The 23,497-nt window shown below is 39.6% G+C and overlaps 1 protein-coding gene across 2 annotated transcripts in view; it reads left to right on the top strand.

The window, feature by feature from the left end:
* The window catches only part of RPA1 (replication protein A1), a 53,348-nt gene that overhangs the window by 13,408 nt on the left and 16,443 nt on the right, over positions 1–23,497 (top strand). The window contains exons 2-6 of one of the 2 annotated variants that reach the window (XM_067714813.1): positions 192–242; positions 1,695–1,773; positions 2,419–2,527; positions 10,762–10,850; positions 21,690–21,782. In XM_067714813.1, coding sequence (XP_067570914.1) covers positions 192–242; positions 1,695–1,773; positions 2,419–2,527; positions 10,762–10,850; positions 21,690–21,782 — 421 coding nt within the window. The remainder of the gene's footprint in view (positions 1–191; positions 243–1,694; positions 1,774–2,418; positions 2,528–10,761; positions 10,851–21,689; positions 21,783–23,497) is intronic. The other variant, XM_067714814.1, reaches the window with a different exon arrangement.

The raw sequence follows: 23,497 nt of genomic DNA, 5'->3' as shown, positions 1-23,497 counted from the left end.
ATCCCACTTTTACGATTTTATGATTTGTCCAGAGTGATAAAACTTAAAGTAGATTTTCAAATGATAAGCTCTGAAAAGGGTCTTTTAATAATGTCATCTGTGGTTTATTCCAGACACCAAATTAAAAATATGTCAAGTTTTAATCATGATTTGAGTGCCTGTCTCATAAGCATCTGTTTTTACTTTTTCAGGCCATAATGCAACAGGGAGTTACAGGCATAAAACCCATTCTCCAAGTCATTGTGAGTACCTACATATTTTTATGTCAAACGTTTTTTAAACTTACATATAATTATAAATTACATTTGATAGAGGACATACAGTCCACTTCAGGAAGTGTGTCCACTTGACAAAGTTCTCTTCATCATCACAAAAATAGTCCAGTCCGTGTTGTAACTCTGAGAGAGGAACCAGGCTTTACTTTTAACGTTGCATCAGCCAGAGTTTGACCTTTGGAGGTTCACATTTGAGGCTTGGCCTTTCTGTTCTTTCCACAGTTGGTGGATACTGTAGCGCTGCACATCAGTACTTCTGCCTCCTTGGTTGTCTTTCTGCCCTGGGGTTTTTCTTGCTCAGATCTGCCTTACATGTGGCCTCTGGAGAGATCTACCTGACAGGAACTTGTCTGCTTAAAATTCTTCATTAACCCTATCATTCATTTAAGGGGTTCTCAAATTTTAGTGAGAATTTTACAAATCAATAGGAGCGGAATCCTGGATCATACTTGCAGATTGTGAGTCAGTAAGCCTGATGGTCTGTCTCCCTGTTACTCCCAAACTCCCTGCCAGTCATCTTTTTTTCTTTTTTTTAAAGGCAAACATTCCCAGTTTCATTATTTTATTTTATTTTTTAAAATTTTATTAACTTTTGGCTGCGGTGGGTCTTCGTTGCTGCCTGCGGGCTTTCTCTAGTTGCAGTGCACGGGCTTCTCATTGCGGTGGCTTCTCTTGTTGCAGAGCATGGGCTCTAGGCGTGTGGGCTTCAGTAGTTGTGGCACACAGGCTCAATAGTTGTGGCTTGTGGGCCCTAGAGCGCAGACTCAGTAGTTGTGGCGCACGGGCTTAGTCGCTTCCCAGCATGTGGGATCCTGCCGGACCAGCGCTTGAACCCGTGTCCGCTGCATTGGCAGGCAGATTCTTAACCACTGTGCCACCAGGGAAGTCCCTCCCTGCCAGTCATCTTAAGACTGTTTCCGTATTTCATTTTCTTCAGAAAGCTGCCTCTGATTTCCTTTAAGCTGGAATAAATGTCTTGTCATTATGTGCACACCTCTGCTATGTCTCTCTGCCTCCGCCTCCACCCCAGTTATAAGCCTCTTCAGGGCAAGGATTTTTTCTTCCATTTTGTATTTTTATCATGTTTCCTACATAGTACCATACATATATTAGGTGCCTTATTGTATGTTTTTTTAAATTAATTTTCAATCAAGTTTGAGTTAAGGGAGAGAGAATAGAAGAGTATTGGCAACCTATTTTATTCTCGTTTATGTTATGTTTAATAATGTTAGTAGAGAGAGGTTGGTGGGAGAATCATCAAATCCAATTTTCTTTTACTTGGATTTAGGTGTCGAGAGTGGGCAAGCAGTTCTCAGTTGTGTTGAACTAATGGCGAATGCACTCTCCTGCCACTTAAGTTTACTGATCCCTGGGGACTGAGCAGACAGCCTGGCTAATGAATCATGTTTTCTCTCCTAGAACATCCGTCCCATTGCTACAGGGAATAATCCACCCCGTTATCGACTGCTTATGAGTGATGGATTGAATACTCTGTCTTGTACGTATGATGTATAAATCTAGGAATTTATATTTAAATAATAAAAGCGCAGCCAAGACTTTGATTGCAGTAATTGGAGCATTCCAGAAGTCTCCATTGGCTTGGCTCTGCCTTCGGAAGGACAGAATTGCAGCTGGCAGAGAGCATTCTAACAATAGACTGGGTCGAGTGGAAAGCTGCCACTTGGCTTAATTTTGTCTAACTGGTGCTCTGTGCTTTCTTTGATTAATTTCCCTTAGGATGATATTGACATTTAGTGAATATGATTGGTTAGCTGTCCTATACTTGTCTTTTTGGGGTTTTATTTCTGTGCTGGAAGCTTTACAGGGAGAAAGGAGAGAATTTGCAGAGTATATACTTACTGTCTCTAGTCACAAGGTGAAGGACCTAGAAAAGATTTTTTAGTCTTTGTCATGAAACCTGAATGATGGAAAAGATGATTTGGGGCACTTTAAGAAATACTTAATTTCAGAGTAGCAGCAGCTGTTTAATGCACAGCAAATTAATACTGTTTTTCACTATGCAGAATCTGAGTAGTTTTAATATTTAAGGCATTGTTTTTCTTTAATGGTACAGGTGTGATCAGCTTTTAGGTTGTCATGACTGAAATGTTTTAGAGACTGAAGTAATCTCTGTGCTTTTCAGCTTTCATGTTGGCAACACAGTTGAACCCTCTTGTTGAGGAAGAACGATTGTCTAGCAACTGTATTTGCCAGATTAACCGATTTATTGTGAACACTCTGAAAGATGGAAGGTATGTGGTATCTTTTTTTCTGTTCTATTGTGTTGTATATTGGGACTAATTTTTGAACAGACAAGTTCATTGGATGCCAAAATTCAATTAGAAGTCGAAAAGCTTTCAGCTAAGAATTTACAACTATTGAGTTCTGAACTCAGGCAACTAAAATGTGGCACCAAAAGGAGAAAAATATGGAACTGAACTGGAAATTTCACAGCAGGAAATTAAAGCCGAATTCAGAAATCTCATTTCTAATCTCTTCAGCAGCACTGATTTTAGGAGTCTCTTTTTAAGTATCTTTTAATGAAATGGGATCACTTATTAGGGCAAAAGAAGATATAATTAATTATGTAACACTGCCCTTTTTGCGGTCTTGAATCTTTCATAGTAAACACTTTCTTCAGCCGACAGAGTATGCTAAGTACCTACAAGATGCTACATGCTAGAGATACAGTGGTGAACAGAACTGTTATTCACACCTGATTAACCACTGCTGAAATATGACGTTTTTCGTTGGCTAGCAGAGTCATATTTGCCAAATCTAGGGCAATTTAAAAGTCGAAATAAAAATAGGGACTCCCCAGTGGTCCACTGGTTAAGACTTTGCACTCCCAATGCAGGGGGCCTGGGTTCGATCCCTGGTCAGGGAACTAGATGCCGCATGCTGCAACTGAAAGATCCTCATGCCGGAACGAAGATCCTTCACGCGGCAACGAAGATCCCGCCTGCCACAACTAAGACGCTGCGCAGCCAAATAAATAATTAATTAATTAAATAATTAAAAGTAAATAAGTAAATAAATAAATAGTAACAGACTGCAACCTACTGAATAAAATAAGAATTCATAAGTCCATACTGAATAAATGAATACGGGGGGGGGAACAGAAAGCTTTTTCTTACAATAGAATGCCATCTAAAAATGTAAATGGATTGATGGGATTAGAAAATCACCATTTGGCAACCGTCATAGTATTAATTCAGGCAGGAAACATTAATAGGTGCTATATAAGTTTCCTGTGGCTGCCGTAACAAATTACTGCAAATTTGGTGGTTTAGAACAACAGAAATTATTTTCCCTGGAAGTTAGAAGTTGAAGTCAGTTTCACCGGACTGAGATCACGGTGTCGGCAGGGCCCGGCTCCTTCTGGGAGATCTCTGGGAGAATCCATTCCTTGCCTCTTCCAGCTTCTGGTGGTTGCTAGCATTCCTTGGCTTACGGCTGCATCACTCCAATCCCTTCTTCCATGGTCACATTACATCTTCTCTGTCTATGCCAGGTCTGCCTCTGCCTCCTTCTTAGAAGGATATGTGGTTGCTTTTAAGGCCCATCGGATAATCTGGGATAAAATTGCCACTTCAATCCTTAGTTTAATCACATCTGCAAAGTCCCTTTTTGCTATATAAGGTAACATTCATAGGTTCCAGGGATTAGGACTTGAATATCTTTTGGTTGGGGGTGGTCATTTAGCCTACCACAGATGCTGAAACAAGTGGTAAAAATTTGATGGAGGAACAAGTTATTTATAGGGTAAAAGTACCTCCCCAGAGCATAATTATTAATTGTAAAAGGAAAAGAAGCAACTTTACAGTGGAGAAAGCTGGCAGACAGCACCTTATTCCAATGATTGACGTTAACATTACCAGTAATGGGACAAACAGAAGTCATGTATTACCTGGTAGGATACAGTGGGAAGAACATTGCATCAGTACTATTATATTCTTGCCAAAGATGCATAATCTGTATCTAATCATGAGGAAGCCTCAGGTAAATTGAGGGACATTCTATAAAATAACTGATTTTCAAATTTCAAGCATAAAAGTAAAAGTCCTTCCAGATTCATGGAGTCTAAAGAGATATAATTAAATACAACAAGTGATCCTGAACTGGATCCTATTGCTATTAAGCATATCATTAAGACAACTTATGAAACTTGAATGGATTCTGTGGATTAGATGGAAGAATTCTTTATGTTTCAAGTTCAGTAACTTAACCAGGCTATGTCTCAAATGTCAGTGGTTTCCTTTTTTTTTCCCCCGCCGGTGCATGGTGCCCTTTCAGTCTGCAGTTAGGAGTTAGCTCTTTCTTTTTGATGAGATTGTTCTGTTATTCCTTAATGATCTTTTCTGTTTCATTTGAGTTCCAGTTTTTACTTATGTTTCTGTTTCATTTGAGTTCCAGGATAACTTTGTTCTCCATGTATGTCTCCAGTTTGCTCTAGTCTTTTTTCTAATGCATGCATTGGATTCATTTAAGATTTTCCAACATATTATATATTATAGTTCAGTTTTTAGCTTTCTCTGTTCTGTTCCTTGATGTTTATAGTTTAAGTATTAGATGTATAATGATACTGCTTTTGTTCTGTTTTTTCCTTAACTTTTCAAGCGCCCTTTTCTTCTCAATCTCTTGTTTCATCTCATCTTTTGACTTTTATTGAATTCTTAGTCTTATTTTGTACACCACACTTGCGAAGTATTCCCTTTCTTGGCTTATGCTTTCCTCTAGATGGGATTGTTAATTGTCTCTGCCTCTTCTGTTCCTTTTATTTTTATACACTGTTGTGTGTTACATTGTTGCTATGTTATTTCTTTTTATCTTGTTCATGCTTAATGTGGACAGTTCTGTCCAGACTTCATTTGCTCTGACATAGTCTAGTCTAGGTACATCCCCTTGCCAACCTTCCCACTTGGGACCTGTTATCTTCCACTTCAGGCTACCTTGGAGTGCTTGAGTGGTGCTTTCTAGCCACTTTTCTCTCCTCTAGGGCATGGTATAGGGGAGGGTGGAGAGCTTTGCTGTGGTTGAATACTAAACCTCGAGCTCCATTCACTGCAGTCTAGGGTGGAGTTCCACTCCTGTGAGCTTTGCCTTATTTCACCGCCTCAGCATGGCTACATGCCATGTGTTCCTTCCTGCCTCTGCTGAGAACCTGTGTGTGTACGACCAGGTTTATTCCTTACCTTCATGGTCAGTTAGGTTTTTTTTAATTTATTTAATTTATTTATTTATTTTGGCTGTGTTGGGTCTTTGATTCTGTGCGTGGGCTTTCTCTAGTTGCGGCGAGCGGGGGCCACTCTTCATCACGGTGCGCGGGCCTCTCACTGTCGCGGCCTCTCTTGTAGTGGAGCACAGGCTCCAGACACATAGGCTCAGTAGTTGTGGCTCACGGGCCTAGTTGCTCCGCGGCATGTGGGATCTTCCCAGACCAGGGCTTGAACCCATGTCCCACTGCGCCACCAGGGAAACCCTGGTCAGTTAGGTTTGATGGTCATTTAGGTTTATTCCCAACAGGGCTTTAGCAGTCATCCTTGTACATTTATCTTTACATGCTCATGCTGTTATTTCTTAGGAGTTGTGGGGATCAAAGGACGTCTGTTGTAGAAAGTATACCAATTAACATACTCATGAGCCTTGTGTAAGAGTACCTGTTTCTGAATAGGCAAATACACAGACAGAAATGAGATTCGTGGTTTCCAGTGGTGGGGGAATGGAGAGTGACCGCCGTGGAGCACAGGGTTTCTTTTTTGGGGCGGTAGAAATGTTCTGAAGTCAGGTGGTGGTGATGCTTGCACAATTCTGTAAATATACTAAAAACCACTGAATTATACTTTTAAAGGATAAATTTTATGGTATGTGTTCAATAAACCTGTTTTTAGGGGGAAAAATACTTGTTTCCCCTTAACCTTGTCAACATAGCAGATATTACTGATTTTAAAAAAATAGTTGCCAGTCATCATTATTTTAACTTAAATTTCTGTATTATATAAGGAAAACAATAGATATATAAAATAATAAATTCCCCTGTTAGTGAGGTCAAGTGTCTTTTCATATACTTACTCTTCCTACTTCTTCTCTGAAGAGCTTTTGATGATATACTTTGTCCTTTGCGTGTGTGTGTTCAGGGAGATGTGGAGGATGCGCTTTGTAAATCAGGGAGATCAATTCTTTGTCCGCTAATTCTTTATTAGACCTTGTAGTCTACCTTTATAGACTGTTTATGGTGTCTTGTGATGTGGAATTAAAGAATTTTTTAGAAGTTTAGTCAATTTTGTCCATTTTTTTCTTTATGGCTTCTGAATTTTGTATTTTGCTTAGGAAGCTTCCTGACTGGGTTATTTAAAAATACTTCTTAGTTCTTCAGACATTCTGTGGATTTTTTAAAATAGATTTTGGTTCATCTGAGGTTTTTTTTTTTTTAGTTTTAAAAGCAGTGGGATTATTTTAAGTTATTTAAGGTTTTGATTTTTGTTTTTTATTGAAGTATAGTTGATTGAGAGTATTGTATTAGTTTCAGGTGTACAATGTAGTGATTTGATATGAGGTTTACTTTGATATAGGGTACGAAGGAGGAATTTAGCTTAATTTTTCCCAAATGGTTAGTCCATATCATGGAAGACTTAAGGAGCTTGGAAGTGGAAGCTTCCAAGCTTCCATGGAAGTAAGGAGCTTATTTTATTCTAAGTGTGATGGGAAGCTATAGGCTTTCGAGCAGGGGGGTATTGGTACAATTTGATTTAAGTTTTTTAAAGTTTCCAAGAGATTATTTTGATAGCTATGTGGAGAGTTGATGGTTGGTGACAAAAAGAGGTAAAGAGAGACTAGTATTCCATTTATCTGACTCTGTTCTGTTTGCCATCTTTTCCTTTGATCTGCTTGTCTAGTCTTGTGTCAGTGCCAGAGTTTGTTTTTTCTTTCTTTTTTTTTTGGTGACATCTTGAGATATAGTCCATATACCACACAGTTCATCTATTTAAAGTGTAAAATAGTTTTTACTATATTCAGAGTTGTGCAGCCATTACCACAATTAATTTTAGAATATTTTATTGCCCTCCAAATAAACCCTATACCCTTTAGATATCACCCCCAAACTCCCTATCCTCCCCAGCCCTAGACAACCACTAATCTGCTTTCTGTCTTTATAGGATTTGCTTATTCTGGACATTTCTTATAAGTGAAGTCATATAATATGTGGTCCCTTGTGGCTGGCCTCTTACTAAGCATGATATTTTCAAGGTTCATGTTGTACCACATGTCAGTACGTCGTTCCTTTTTATGGCCAAATAGTATTCCATTGTATAGATATGTCACATTTTGTTTATCTAGTTGTTTGGACGTTAGGGTTGTTTCCACCTTTTCGCTATTATGAATAATGCTGTAGACGTTTGTGTACAAGTTTTTGTGTGGACACGTTTCCGTTTATTTTATATATATCTAGGAGTTGAATTGTGTGTCAAATGGTAACTTTACGATTAAATTTTTGAGGAACTGCCAGACTATTTTCCAGAGTGGCTACAGTAATTTACATTCCCTCTAGCAATGTATGAGGGTTCCAGTTTCTCCACATCTTCATCAACACAGATAATTACATCTGCCATAGTGTTTCCAGGTAAAGTATCATCTGTAGAATATTTTAGTAACTTACAGACGATGTCTTCCTTTACTTTTTTCTCCCCCCAAATTTTCTTCGTAGTTTTACTTTCTTTTTTTTTTCTTTTTTTAGTTTATTTTTGGCTGTGTTGGGTCTTTGTTGCTGTGCGCAGGCTTTCTCTAGTTGCGGCGAGTGGAGGCTACTCTTAGTTGTGGTGCTCAGGTTTCTCATTGTGGTGGCTTCTCTTGTTGTGGAGCACGGGCTCTAGGCGCACGGTAGTTGCAGCATGCAGGCTAAGTAGTTGTGGCTCGCGGGTTCTAGAACGCAGGCTCAGTAGTTGTGGTGCACGGGCTTAGTTGCTCCGCGGCATGTGGGATCTTCCCACACCAGGGCGCGAACGTGTGTCCCCTGCATTGATTGGCAGGCAGGTTCTTAACCACTGCACCACCAGGGAAGCCCACCTGGTAGTTTTTCTATATTTATTCTTCCGTACTTATTATTCTTCTTCCATATTCTTTCAAGTATCAAAAAAAAAAAAACAAAAGTCCTGTCGGAATACAAAGAACTGCAGTAAATTTACATAGCATTTGATACTAAGTCCATTCAAGAATATGGTATGTGAATCCCTATATATCCTGTTATCCATCTTCAGATTATCACTTGATATCCAATCTTGTTTTATCTAAATGCCTTCCACATCTACCCTCCTCTATGATTTCGAAGCAAATCTCGGATATATTTCCTCCACAAATATTTTAGTATATATCTTTAAAAGGTAGTAATTCTTTTTTAAAAATTCCATTTTTACACCTAAAATATCAAATATTCTGTCACTGTTCAGTTTCCAACTATTTGTGTGTGTGTGTAATTAATTTGTCTGTATCAGAATCCAAAGTAAAGTTCTCACTGCAGTAGGTTGATAGTTCTTTTAAGTCTCTATGAATCTAGGTTCCTCCTGCATATCTTTTTTCCTCCCTTAGTGTTTGTTTGTTGAAGAAACCAGGTCATTTGTACTTCATCCTCATGCACGGTTTCCCGTAGTCTGGATTTTGCTGGTTGTATCTTTATAAAGTTGTAATGTGTCCTTGTCATCTGTGTTTTCTGTAAGTTGATATTGGTGTATTCTTCTGATATGTCGCTGGATTCTTCTTGCTGATATTTCAGTTAGGACGTATGTATATTACAAAATAAAATTAGTGGGTTTTTTTAGTGGGTTTTTTCTTAGGTTTTGGTATTAAGGTAATGCTAAATGATAATAAGCCTTCCATTTTTCTATGTTATCCAAAATTTGGATACTTTTGGAAGGTAGTTAAAATACCACTAAATATCTATCAGAGTTTTTATAGTGAATCTGTATGTAATATTCAGAAACAGATAGTTTCAAGCTTATTTTATTGAAGTAATATAACCTTGTTACAAAAGCTTGATAAAGGTAGCACAAATTGATCAATTGCATGTGAAAATCCAAACTACAGCAGTCAGACTATTTAAAGAATCCATCACAATGAGGTTGGGCCTATTATTGCTTAAATAATTGCTCCAGACCATCTACTCTTTTTTTTTTTCCTTTTGGCTGCACTGTGCGGCATGCAGGTTCTTAGTTCCCTGACTAGGAATCAAACCTGTCCTCCCTCCAGTGGAAGCATGGAGTCCTAACCACTGGACTACCAGGGAATTGAATTTCCCATCTACTGTATTTAATGTCCGTCTCAACTGTGCTAATTCAGGCCCCGTCAGTTCTTCCTTCTGTTGTTCCCCCTGCCTCCAGTTGTGTCCCCCTCAGATTCCTTCATATTGCAGTCCTCTTTAAAGTACGAGCGTCATTGTGACATTCTTGTTCAAGCACGTGTTGAGCAACGACTGTGGCCCAGTTGCTACAGTAGACGCTGGAGGGTACCTGCCATTACTGAAAGTGCAGTTTAGTAAGAGAAATAGATAATAAATAATGAATATACAACTAAAATATATCATATGTGAGTAAATAATCAAATAATGACCATAATTAACCCAAATATTAATAATTATATGCCAATATGTATTAATTAAACCTGAGAGAAGTGACCTGGAGGAAAGAAGTGATGGCTGTAGAAAGGAGTATAACAGAAAACTGATCTAAACCAAAGATTAAGGAAGCGTCTGAATATTAGATGAGGCAGAATGAGAGACCATCACAATCAGAAAGCGGCGTGTACAGAGGCCTTGTGGCAGGAGAGAGCGGAATGTACACCAAGAGCTGGAAGGAAACAGATGGTGGAGAGCAGAGCACCACGGGGAAACGGCGCGAGATGAGCTGGAGAGGTTAGTGCGAGGCCAGACCTTACAGAGCCTTGTAGGCTGTGTGAAAAGGCTTTTAACTTTTGGCCAAAGGTCCTTGAGAAGTTATTGAAAGATTTTAATCAGAATTAAAGATGGACAAAGAATTGGAAGTTCTTAGTTAATAGTAATCACAATTAAAAAATATCTGTAGTCATGGTTTTCACTGGGAAAAGGTAATTGTTCAGCAAAGTATACGTTTCTGAAAACAGATCATCTCTTGTGCCACATATTCTTGGGTTTAGTAATCTAAATTCTTACCACATCATTTGCTCCTTGAAGATACAGTATGTAGTAAGGACACTGCATTTTAATTAAGGAACTAGCTGGGAAATGAAAACCCTGCAATCATAAAAGCCCTTGATAATGATACAATGAAAGATTAAGGGAAATGTTTATGTAGGAATTGATATCATATGTTTCTCAAGTTATTCAGTAATGAAAAACAATTGACAAAGGGAAATAGTTTTATCACAGTGATTATTGGGGGAAGCTTTTTAAGTAGCTTGTCGTTTGAAGGTCTTCTGAGTTTATTTTTTCTAACATGTTTCTATTTGTTTGCCTTTGTAGGAGAGTGATTATTTTGATGGAGTTAGAAGTTTTGAAATCAGGTGAAGAAGTTGGATTAAAGATTGGCAATCCAGTGCCCTATAATGAAGGTAAAATGTTTTTTACAGGTTGTAGCACTCAGTTGAATACCTCTTCATAGATTTGGAATTCTTCCTTTTGATATAGTTTGATTTGTTACTCTTACTAAAACTAGTGATTTGGGAGTCTAGTGACCAGGTTATTCTTTCATTGTTTTTCTTTTTTTTCAATACTGAAGAAATGATGGTAGGACTCTGTAAAGGAAAACCTCTCCTCTGTTTTTCTCTACACACAACAGTCGTACATACTTCTGGCTCTTCTGTGACCAGATGTATGGGGTTTTTTTTCTTCCCCCTGATAAGCGATTCTCCAGTTCTCTGTGGACACCAGCTGGGTCTCCTACAATTCAATTTAGTTCTGACACTAGCTACCTGGAGTTAGCCTCAGATTTCACAGGGTAAGGGCTCAGTTCCACTGGACTGCCTCCACCCCTCACACCCGCTCCCCTTCAGTCCAGAGTCCAGGCTGGGACTTCCCTGGTGGCGCAGTAGTTAAGAATCCACCTGTCAATGCAGGGGACACAGGATCGAGCCCTGGTCCGGGAAGATCCCACATGCCGCGGTGCAACTAAGCCCGTGCGCCACAACTGCTGAGCCTGTGCTCTAGAGCCCACAAGCCACAACTACTGAGCCCACACTCCGCAACTACTGAAGTCTACGTCTCTAGAGCCCGTGCTCCACAACAAGAGAAGCCACCGCAATGAGAAGCCCGCGCACCGCAGCGAAGAGTAGCCCCTGTGCACCGCAGCTAGAGAAAGCCCGCGTGCAGCAACAAAGACCCAATGCAGCCAAAAATAAATAAATAAAATTAAAAAAAAATAAAAAAGTAAGTCCAGGTTGTTATCTGTGCTTCTGACCAGCTAGCTGTAAATTGTAGCTTCCTACAACTCCCTCCTCAGGTTCAATTAGAGTGATTTGCTAGAGTGGCTCACAGAACTCAGAGAAACAATTTACTTACTAGATTACCGGTTTATTACAAAGGCTATAACTCAGGAACAGTGAGGTAGAAGGGCAGGCATAAGGCGAGGTATGGGGAAAGGGGTGCAGAGCTTCCATGCCCTCAGGGTGTGCCATCTGCCTTGGACCTTCATGTGTTCACCAACAGTGGCTCCCCAAATCCTGCCCTTTGGGGTTTTTATGGAGGCTTCCTTACTTGGGCATGATTGATTGAATCATTGGTAATTAGTTCGACCTCCAGCCCCTCTAGCAGTTATTTTGAATATCTTAGTCTTTAATGTCGGCCTCCCAAAAGGGGAAGAAGAGAAAAATGAAATGGGAAGAAAGAGTGCCAGCCCTTTAAATCCCTGGAAGGCACTGCATCAGAGGGCTTAGGGCTTGCAACACTGGAGGAAGCAACCGCAGTGGTCACTGTCTCTTTGCACCTCTGTGATCAGAAGCAGCATTCACAGCACAGATCCCCAGTATATGGAGGACAGGGTCCTTTCTGCCCACCTCAGTTCCAGAAACTGTGTGCAGGCTGCTCCAGGAACAGGTCCACTGCTGTGTGCCACATGGCTGAGGGGTGGGGAATGGGTAGCTGTTACTGTGCTAAGGGCTGGTATTGGTGGAAATTCACCAACCAAGCCTTCCTTTGAAGTTGCAAGCCTTCTATAGACTTCTGAATTCAAAGTAGTTACAACAGACGAATTCTGCCAGGGCAGTTGTAGTCTAGGTTGAGAGATAGATTCCTGGTGCTTCCTACTCTGCTGTCTTTCCAGAATCCTTTCAACAGTGATTATCTCTTGATAATAACTTTTATTTTCTTGTGAAAATATATAGGAAAGCCCAATGAAATCAGCAAATTTTAATTACTTTAAACAAGAGAGACAATAATAGTTTAGAAAAAAAGTCAAAGAATCATCAAATCACTGACTCGAGAAGGCTTGTCTGCCCCTCCATCAAGTCAAATAAACATAAAATTAGAGGGAATTACCTGGTGGTCCAGTGGTTAGGAATCCATGCTCTCACTGCTGAGGGCCCGGGTTCAATCTCTGGTCTGGGAACTAGGATCCCACAAGCCGTGCGGCACGGCCAAAAAAAAAAAAAATTAGAGCCTCATTGTTCACCAAGATAAATTCCAGATTTGTTTAAAAAGTTAAAAAATGAAACCATTAAAAATAAAACTAGGGACCTCCCTGGTGGTGCAGTGGTTAAGAATCCACCTGCCAATTCAGGGAACACGGGTTCGATCCCTGGTCCAGCAACATCCCACATGCCGTGGAGCAACTAAGCCCGTGCTTCACAACTACTGAGCCTGCACTCTAGAGCCCATGAGCCACAACTACTGAAGCCCGCGCGCCTAGAGCCCGTGCTCCGCAACAAGAGAAGCCACTGCAATGAGAAGCCCGCACGCAGCAATGAAGACCCAATGCAGCCAAAAATAATTTTAAAAAAATAAATAAATAAAGAGAATGGGGGGCTTCACTGGTGGTGCAGCTGGTAAGACTCTGCGCTCCCAATGCCGGGGGCCCAGGTTCGATCCCTGGGCGGGGAACTAGATCTCACATGCATGCCGCAACTAAGGCATCCCCATGCTGCAACTAAGGAGTCCACATGCCGCAATGAAGATCCTGCATGCCGCAACTAAGACCTGGCACAGCCAAAATAAATAAATAAAAATAAAATAAATATTTTAAAGAAATAAAAGAGAATGGGGCTCTATAAATGGATTGGAATAATTCACAATATTTGATTACATTAAAATTTAAAATTTTGCATGTTAGAAATAGAAAGGTGTGCAAACATAAACTAGGATAAAATAGTTACAAAAGATAAGTCTGACAAAGTGTTAGTCTTTAATATTTACTAAATTTTTTACAAGGGAAAATTTTTTTATATTTATTATTATTATTATTGATACTATTTTTTTCAAGGAAAAATTCTCCAGTAGGAAAGCAGGCATTGGATGAGAAGAAACACTTCACAGTAGAAGGAAAACAAATGGCCAATACATAAGAAAAAATATTAACCCTTACTGGTCATTTTTGTCTTGTTCCTTTAACTATTACGTCTTGTTCCTTTAAGTATTATATTATGTTAGCTGTAGGTTTTTCATCGATTCTTTTTATCACTATGAGGAACTTTACTTCTATTCCTCGGTTGCTGAGAGTTTTTATCAGGAATAAAAGGTGAATTTTGTCAAATTTTTTTCTGTGTCTGTTGATGATCATATCGTTTTTCTTTTTTCATTGGTTAATTACATTCATTAATTTTTGAATGCTAAACCAATCTATGATTTCTGGGGTACGTATTATGTCATGATCTCTTTCTACTTTTTATGTATTGTTGGATTTGATTTGCTAAATCAAGCAAATCCACTTGACGTGATTTTGTTTAGAATTTTTTTTTTTTTTTTAAAGAAGATGTTGGGGGTAGGAGTTTATTTATTTATTTTTGCTGTGTTGGGTCTTCGTTTCTGTGCGAGGACTTTCTCTAGTTGTGGCAAGCGGGGGCCACTCTTCATCGCGGTGCGCGGGCCACTCTTCATCGCGGTGCACGGGCCTCTCACTATCGCGGCCTCTCTTGTTACGGAGCACAGGCTCCAGATGTGCAGGCTCAGTAGTTGTGGCTCACGGGCCCAGTTGCTCCGCGGCATGTGGGATCCTCCCAGACCAGGGCTTGAACCCATGTCCCCTGCATTAGCAGGCAAACTCCCAAGCACTGCGCCACCAGGGAAGCCCTGTTTAGAATTTTTACATCTATATTATGAGGGGTATTGGTCTGTAATTTTGTCATACCTTGTCTAATTTTGGTATCATAGTAATCCTGGCCTCAGAGAATGAGTTAGAAAGTGTTCCCTCTTAAATTTTATGCAAGAGTTTATGTGGAATTGGTATTAATTCTTCCTTAAATATTCCGTAGAGTTTACCAGTGAAACCATCTGGCGCTGATACAGATATATTTTTTTATGGAACGGCTTTAAACTACAAATGCAGTTTCTGTAACAGATACATAGTCATTCACATTGATTGTGTGTTGCAAGAAATCTGACCACGTTATTTAAGTTGTTGAATTTATTGGCCTATATCAAAGTAAATAGAATAAATGTTCCAATTAAAAGACAGAAACTATTAGATTGGATAAAATAAATATAGTCCCTTATTATCCTTTCAGCGTCTGTAGAAACTGTGGTGATGTCGCCTCTTTTAGACCTGATATTGGTGATTTGTGTCTTTTTTTTCCTGATAAGTCTGACTAGGGGTTTATCAATTTTATGGACCTTTTCAAAGAATGAAGCTTTTGCTTTCCATTGTATATATAGACCACATCTTTTTTTTTTAATTAATTTTTTTTTTTTACTTTTGGCTGTGTTGGGTCTTCATTGCTGTGCGCAGGCTTTCTCTAGTTGTGGCGAGCAGGGGCTACTCTTTGTTGCGGTACGCGGGCTTCTCATTGCAGTGGCTTCTCTTGTTGCGGAGCACAAGCTCTAGGCACGTAGGCTTCAGTACTTGTGACACACGGGCTCAGTAGTTGTGGCTTGTGGGCTCTAGAGTGCAGGCTCAGTAGTTGTGGCGCATGGGCTTAGTTGCTCCATGGCATATGGGATCTTCCCAGACCAGGGCTCGAACCCATGTCCCCTGAATTGGCAGGTGGATTCTTAACCACTGTGCCACCGGGAAAGTCCCTTCAGGTGGTTTTTTGTTTTGTTTGTTTGTTTGTTTGTTTGTTTTGTGGCCATGCCATGCAGCTGCAGGATCTTAGTTCCCCGACCAGGGATTGAACCTGGGCCCCCTACAGTGGAAGCCTGGAGTCCTAACCACTGGACCACCAGGGAATTCCCCCTTCAGGTGGTTCTTAATGAAAATATAACCAAATACATAAATTATATATTTTCATTCATAATCCACTTTGCTTACACCAAAGGCAGGATACTATGTACACTATCCTGTCTCTTTTTTTTATCCTGTTGTGTTTTTTAAAAATTTCGGCCTAGAGATATTTTCATAAATATACTTAGAGATCTTCCTTATTTTTATTTATTTTTTTAACAGTATAGAGTGTTCTGTTGTGTGACTATTCCATAGTTTAAGCAGCCCTTTATTGATGGGCACTTGGGTGTTTCCATACTCTGGCTATTAAAACAGTGCTGCAGCAGATAGCTTTATACATATGCAGGTACATGGTCAGAGGGGATTTGATTGCCAGAGGTGAGATTGTTGGATCAATGGATAAATGCCTTTGTGGTAGGTAGATATGCTTGGGTTCCCTCCATAGCATAGTATCATTTTGCATTCCAGCAGTATGTGAAAATACTGGTTTCTTCACAGCTATGCCAACAGAGTATGTTGCTAATCTTTTGATTTTTTTTACCAATCTGATAGATGAAAACTCGCATCTCAATGTAGTGTTTAATTTGTATTCTGAGCAAGGTTAGCATCCTTTTAAATATTTAAGGGCTTTTTATTCTCTGTGAACTGTTGTGTTGTCCATTTTTCTTGTGGGTTGTGTATCTTTTTCTTCTCAATTTTTAAGAGAGTTCTTTAAGAAAAAATAGAGGAATTAGTCCTTTGTCTCTGATATGAATTACAACGTCTTTCTGACTTTGCTTATGGGTTTTTTTTGCTATGCAGCAGTTTACTTTTGTTTTTATGAAGTTGAATTTTCCAGTTCTTCTGTTTTTTTTATGACTTTGGGGTTTTGAGCCATAGTTAGAAAGGTCTTCCTCACTGAGCTATAAAGGTATTCACCCATGTTTTATTCTAGTACTTGTGCAGTTTCATTGTTTGTATTTAAATCATCCATGCTGCTTCTCTCTTACAGTTGTGATGTCTTGATTTGTGGTGTTTTGGGCTTCACTTTCACATACTTTGAATTTGTCTTTTTCCCCTAGTTTCACTAAAGATGCAGTCTGTATGTGGGATGTTTGTTTATGGGACGGGTACTCATTCTTCTTGTTGCTCTCTGATTTTTAGAAGTGGGAAGGTTTTGGAGTAGGTCATCACCATGCTTCTTCCAGAAATGAAACATTCTAGATTTAATTTTTACCTACACCAAACATAATAATTTGGTGTTTTAAATTGGAAAGGGAAAGCTGGAGGCTATTCAGGTAGAATTCTAAAATATTAAATTGGAACATCACAATTGTTTTGCATTAGTAAAACTTTGTTAAAATGAGCACGTTGGTTATCTTATTCTCAGCTTTTAGGAAGGAGAGTCAAGACAAAGTGATACTTAGCATCTCTATGAAATCTTCGGATGCCGTAGGGGTGAGGGAGAGATGATTATGCTCAGCTTAGCACCTTTGGCCAGATTTCTTACATTTTTTATGTTGTATTTAATTGAATGGTTGCTTTGGACGTTTTGCCTTTCAGGGGCAAAAGTATTTGAGGTAAAGATGGGATGAAAGGGTTAAAAGATGCTTACCACTTGAGGTCAGAACTATACAACTATGGAAAACACTCCTTTGTCTCAATACCCAGTTCCTCTGGCTCTTCCCTTTCTTCAGGGTCTGTTAAAGTGTAGAGGGATGAGACAGAATTTTGCTGTTAAGGAGTATTTGCTATTGAATTTCATTGTAACCGGATCAATAACAACATTGTTACTTGGGCCATCATGAAAGTAGTTTTGTCATAGTGACTACTACCTTATGGGTGTATTTGACAGAAATGGTTTCTAATTGTCTATTGGAAAGCAAGGGGACTGTTATTAGTGGATAGAGAACTAAAGTTAGATTTGTATCCTCCTAGCACCTAACCCAGACCTGTGACGTATCAGATGACCTGACTCACTAGACCCAGCCCAGAAATAGGCAGAGGAATTCCAAAATGTGCATTGAAATTGTCTCATGGTACTAGTACCACATTAAGTAAAGATACTTACAGAATTTTCAAAATGTGACAAGTAAAATTTCAAACACAGTTCATTTTTCATACAGTATTGGGTTGGATGGCTTTAAATCTCCCACATTTACCATTATATATTTTTTAATCAGTATGTATATTAGTTCTATGAACGTACACTATTTCTAACCACAGTATTATACTTAGACTTAAATTTCTTAACTTGTTGCTTAGCTATTAGTATCACTTATTATTGAAAGATACTAGCTGGAATTTTTTTCAGCCTAACTCTGTCCATTTTCTGCCAATAAGAAATTGTAATTATTGGATTGACTCTTCCTTAAATTCTTCGTGGTGGTTGTTAAGAAAGTAATTGTTGGTAGAAATTGAGTTTTTTGTTACTCTGTATACTCTGTTGTCTGTTGGCTGATTTTTCTTAGCTGGTGGCTCACTTACTATTATAATGATAATAAAAGTGATAGGTGTGAGTGCAAGTAACTTGAGGAGCTGGAGTCTGCTTTTAAATATCCTATATCCCTCCCGGGTCAGAGCCGGCGATAGGAAGCTAGCATACAGCGAAAAGGTCTAAGAATTATGACCTTGATCCACCTTATTGGAATGATTTGGTTTGCAGGTGACATAAAACTGAAGATTATCAGAAGTTGAATATCTGTATTACTGCTTTGGGGTATAATTTTAATTCTCAGGAAGATGATTATTTAGTTGTGTACTGATGTCTTTTACGTCTTCCGGTCATTGGTTGTATTGCAGTGCATTAAATTGAAGGGCACTTGTTGCTATTTAGAATGCACCAACGTTCTTGCCATCCATTTGGCTTGGGAATGTCTCCTGTCTCTTGTGCCAGATTTACAAATGTGGTCCAAAGCAGGAATTAGGGATTGCTCTAATAAATGGATTAGTAGCTTTTCCTAACTACCAGATATTGTGGTTATTAGTTATGTTTTATATCATTAGAGTTCTGGCTTCCAGAATTGGTTGCTTAGGATTAAAAATTAACTGGATGGTGGTGAATTTGAATAGATCTAGTCAGACAAACCTGGGTTCGAGATTAGGTTCTATCTCTTCCTGTGTGACTCTGGGCAAGTTCCTTGACCTCTTAAACCCACTTTTTTTCATCTGTTAAATGAGTACAGTAATGCTATCTATATATATTTTATATAGAGAGCTAAAGAGTAAATGGAATAATGCACTTAACCTTGTACCTGGTGCATAGTAAGCATTCAGAAAATTGTAGCTATTATGAACATGTCTATTACAGGGCCTAATTGGAGTCTTGTTAAATATACTATTTTCATTGACTCTAAGAATCCAATGATTATAAAACTATACCATTATATTATGTACTACTAAAAAGAAATTATAGCATTAATTTTAATCCATATGTTAAAATGTTTAAAAATATTGACCTTGCAATAGGTAAATAGATAAGTTACATTTTAAAAAATTGTGGTAAAATACACATAACATAAAATTGACATCTTAGTCATTTTTTAAGTGTTGTATCGTTCAGTGATGTTCAGTACAGTCATTGTTGTGCAACCGCCACCGCCATCCACCTCCAGAGCTCTTTCATCACCCCAAACTGAAACTCTGTACCCATTAAACAGTCGCTCCCCACTCCCACCAGTCCCTGGTAACCACCGTTCTACTATAGATACCTCATAAAGGTTAGTTACATTTTGATGGAAATGAATGTAAGAGATCAGCAAGATCCTGTGACCATGTCCTGTTCAGCAAGATACTTGGAGAAGCGGGCGTGGAGAGGAGGAAGGGACTTGAGAGTGTAGATGTGTTTGAGACAGTGGGAGGGGGAGGAACTAGGGTGGAGTATAGCAGGGATTTGTGTATCTTCATGGTTCTATCTTTGAATGTTTAAATCTTTTGGTTCATTTGAATAAAATTTCATGAAGCAGGTAAAAATACAGATTAAGGGACTTCCCTGGTGGCACAGTGGTGAAGAATCCGCCTGCCAATGCAGGGGACACGGGTTTGAGCCCTGTTCAGGGAAGATCCCACATGCTGTGGAGCAGCTAGGCCCGTGCGCCACAGCTGCTGAGCCTGTGCTCTAGAGCCTGCGAACCACAACTCCTGAGCCCGGGAGCCACAACTACTGAGCCCATGTGCCACAACTACTGAAGCCCACGCCCTCTAGGGCCTGTGTGCCTCAACTGCTGAGCCCCTGTGCTGCAACTACTGAAGCCCATGCTCCTAGAGAGCCTGTGCTCCGCAACAAGAGAAGCCACCCGGGGTTCCCTGGTGGCGCACTGGTTGAGAGTCTGCCTGCCGATGCAGGGGATACGGGTTCGTGCCCCGGTCCGGGAAGATCCCACATGCCGCGGAGCAGCTGGCCCCGTGAGCCATGGCCGCTGAGCCTGCGTGTCCAGAGCCTGTGCTCCGCAACGGGAAAGGCCACAACAGTGAGAGGCCCGCGTACCGCAAAAAAAAAAAAAAAAGAGAGAAACCACCGCAATGAGAAGCCACCGCACTGCAACAAGGAGTAGCCCCCGCTTGCTGCAACTAGAGAAAGCCTGTGCGCAGCAATGAAGACCCAACGCAGCCAAAAAAAAAAAAAAAAATTACAGATTAATTTTTTTCCAACCACTTGGCCTCAATACTGTTTACTGAGCAACTCATCTTTTCCCTACTGATTTAAAAAAAGGTTCACTGTAGAATTTCAGAATGTTCCTTCATGAGACACATTGTCAAAGGAGAACAGTCCTCCCAAGCAATCTCATATGACACTCTGTAAATTCAGAGGTAATGGAAAAGCTAAAACGTAAACACAAAAATTCATTGTCAGTAACCTTGGCTCTTTTTTCCCTGTAAATGAGGCCTCTCAGTTTTTCTCTCTGTAGGAAGAACTAAATAATCAGTTATGTTTAACTCTTTTAATTTGATGCTAAATTAATTTTACTCTTTAAAGGCACTGTTAACTCCCATTTAGTTGTACCAGTTAAGAGTAACTTTGGCAGGAGGAAAGGAAATCAGTGTGCAGTGTGCCCATGTGAGTTAGGGCCTTGGAAAACCCAGCAGGAATAAACTCAGTGGTGGAAGAAGCAGAGGCAAGGCGGCAGGCAGGGAGCTTTTCCAGGGCTGCTCACCATGTCTGTTCTAAGGGCTCTCTAGGATATGTTTTGAGCTGCACTTGTGTGCTGCAAGCACTCTTAGTGAGCAGCCCGGATTGGGTTGACTTCTACTTTTAGTGCCAATCACAAAGGCAACATCAAATTCCATAAATCTATGATTTTTTTAAAATTAAGTGTATTTTTGCAATTTTAACATTCTTCAGTTTCATAAACATTTGTAGAAGGGGTGGGGGCAAATAAATACTCTGATGGTGTGGCATTTCTTATTTTATGCTTGAGAGACATGTTCGTTTCCCCTCCTTTTCCTTTTAATCTTACTGTCTCCCCGCCACAGCTGCTTCTGAACTCCATCCTCATCTCTCCTGCTGTGACAGTTCACTAGCCTTCACAGTACCGAAGGCGCTTTCAACTCTTATTTTCCACCAACTGTCAGTTGCAAAATAAGGTTGCTTTGTTTGGGAAGGAAAGGGTAGAATCCTTTCTGAATGTCTTCTTTCCCTTTGAAGCAGGAGCACTTCAGAGACAATTGAACTGCTTTTAGGTTTTTGTTACCACCCAGCTTTTTCTTCTGATAGATCCTGCCGTGAACACAGTTCTGTTGATAACATCGATTTGTTGCTATGGAAATAGTGGTAATGTCACAGATTCAGCTCAGTGACTTTACTTCAGGTTCAGGTGGGAGAAGTGGGCAAGGCTTTAGGGGAGAACCTCATTAAAACGCAAAGCTATCAATTATAAGCAGGTGAGAGGTAAATGGAGCCAACCTTTTAGGTAATGAAAACATAAGTGTGAACCCCTAGCACATTCACTGCATGCAGTTGAGTGCCCCAGCATGAATTCCAACCCACAAGAGTCTTTGACAAAATCACAAATTTACACTTTCTCAGAGTATTTCTTCTACTTAAGTTTAAGTCTCTTAACCCAAATTACTTGCACTAAAATGGTCTTTCTCTTTTGATCACCAGGACAAGGACAGCAGCCAGCAGTTCCTCCTCCAGTCTCAGCAGCCAGTCCACCAGCCAGCAGGCCCCAGCAACAGAATGGGAGCTCGGGAGTGGGTAAGGCTGCCACGTGAGGATGCACGCTGATTGTGTGTGTCAGGCTTTCGAATGATGGTTTGAAATTTAATCTGAGACTAAAGGGAGTTTTTAGAATGCTGTTCATGACAGTTGCTTCTTGCAAAGAATAATTCCAATTCTTCCTGGAATTATTGTAAAGTGTGTGATTGAAAAAATGATTAAAGACTGTCTTTTAAAGATACTTAATATGCTTTTTTATAAAAAATCAGAATTATACACTGTTCTTTGTTAACAGTTTATCTGGTAGTTTCTGACTTACACCCTCTTGACTTTGTGAATGACATACCTTTCAAATTCTCACCTTTTAACTCTTTAGGATCTGCTTATTAAATTTGACTTGTCTGTCTCCAGGTTTCCCATCTGGGGCTCTTGTGGGTATTTATCTTAGCTTGAAGACAGTACCATTTATGTTGGTCATAGGTCCTGCTTCTCTGTCTCACGGATGAGAAATAGTTTCTTCTTTTTAACTTTCTCTTCAGCGCGTCCTGAGAGGCTGTAATGGAATCATCTTGTTTACTTTCTGGCCTTTGCTTTAGGAACCTCCTCATGTGGGATGTCGCCATTGAAAATTATGATTTGTAGAGTTTGGTTGGAATTTATTTTTAGAGTTTCTTTTTTCTGTCCCAGCTTCACATACACCACCTATTCCCCTCCCCTCAACTATTAGTTTCTATTTCTCAATGCTAAGATTCTAAGAAAAGCAGGGTTAAGACGTCACTAATGTTTCTCTGAAACTAGCAGGACATAAGTCTTTTTCCCCATTAGTCTTTGATGTTTTTATCCACCTTGCAAGAGCTAGCTATCTTCTATCCATCTCCCGTTCTAAGTGGATCTATTTATACAGAACTCTCAAATTAGGTACTGTTGGAGGGGGGGTGGTAGAATAGCTTATCTAAAATGGTAAAGACCCTAAAAGTTACTTCCTTAGGCTAGAATACAAATAGTATGTTATTCTTCTTCCCACCCCCCACCCCTACGGGTTTATCTTTCCAGTTGTCTATCTTTGGCTTATATTGAGATTGATTTTAAAAAATCAGTTAACATTCCCTAAACACATAACTGGGTGCTGAAAGGAAAAGGACTGGAAGTGTATGGAGGGGAGGCTGCCTGCCAGCATGAAAACTGGATGTGTGTGTGTTTTATAGAATTGTGTATTGTATACTAGGTATGTATATAGACGCACACATAAATATTCTAAATAGAGTATCATAAATATATCATAAATATCATAAATAGAGTATGTGTGCTTCCTTGTGTCACCTTGAGGTAATTGTTACTGTTGTGTGTGTAGTCGTTTCTTGACTCCCCAGTTAGAAGAGAAAATTTGAAGATCTGGGACCGTGTATGTATATCTTTTACTAAGTGCTACAAATGCCTAGAATAGTGCAGTACGGGCTGTGGAAACTCAATAAATAAATGCCAAGTAATGGAAGATTTACATTTCTAGCCAGATGCCATTCTGAAGAAATGTTTTGATATAGAATATATGAAATCATTGGACTAAATTATCTTTTCTGAATTTGGAGGTTGAAGCTTTATAGAAACAGCGTGCATGTAAAAGATTTCATCTGCTTCCAGGCTTTACGTAACTACATATCCTTCCCAAGTGCAAGACAGCTTCTTAGGCTTGGATAAAGGAGTCAAGAAGGGGTCACGAAAGCCAGCCACCTACTTGTCTTGAACCGAGAACTGAT

The sequence above is a fragment of the Pseudorca crassidens genome, chromosome 19 (assembly GCF_039906515.1).
Source record: "Pseudorca crassidens isolate mPseCra1 chromosome 19, mPseCra1.hap1, whole genome shotgun sequence".
Taxonomy (NCBI): Eukaryota; Metazoa; Chordata; class Mammalia; order Artiodactyla; family Delphinidae; genus Pseudorca; species Pseudorca crassidens.
The sequence above is the reverse complement of the archived record's forward strand: the minus strand, read 5'-3'. Positions and strand labels throughout refer to the sequence as shown.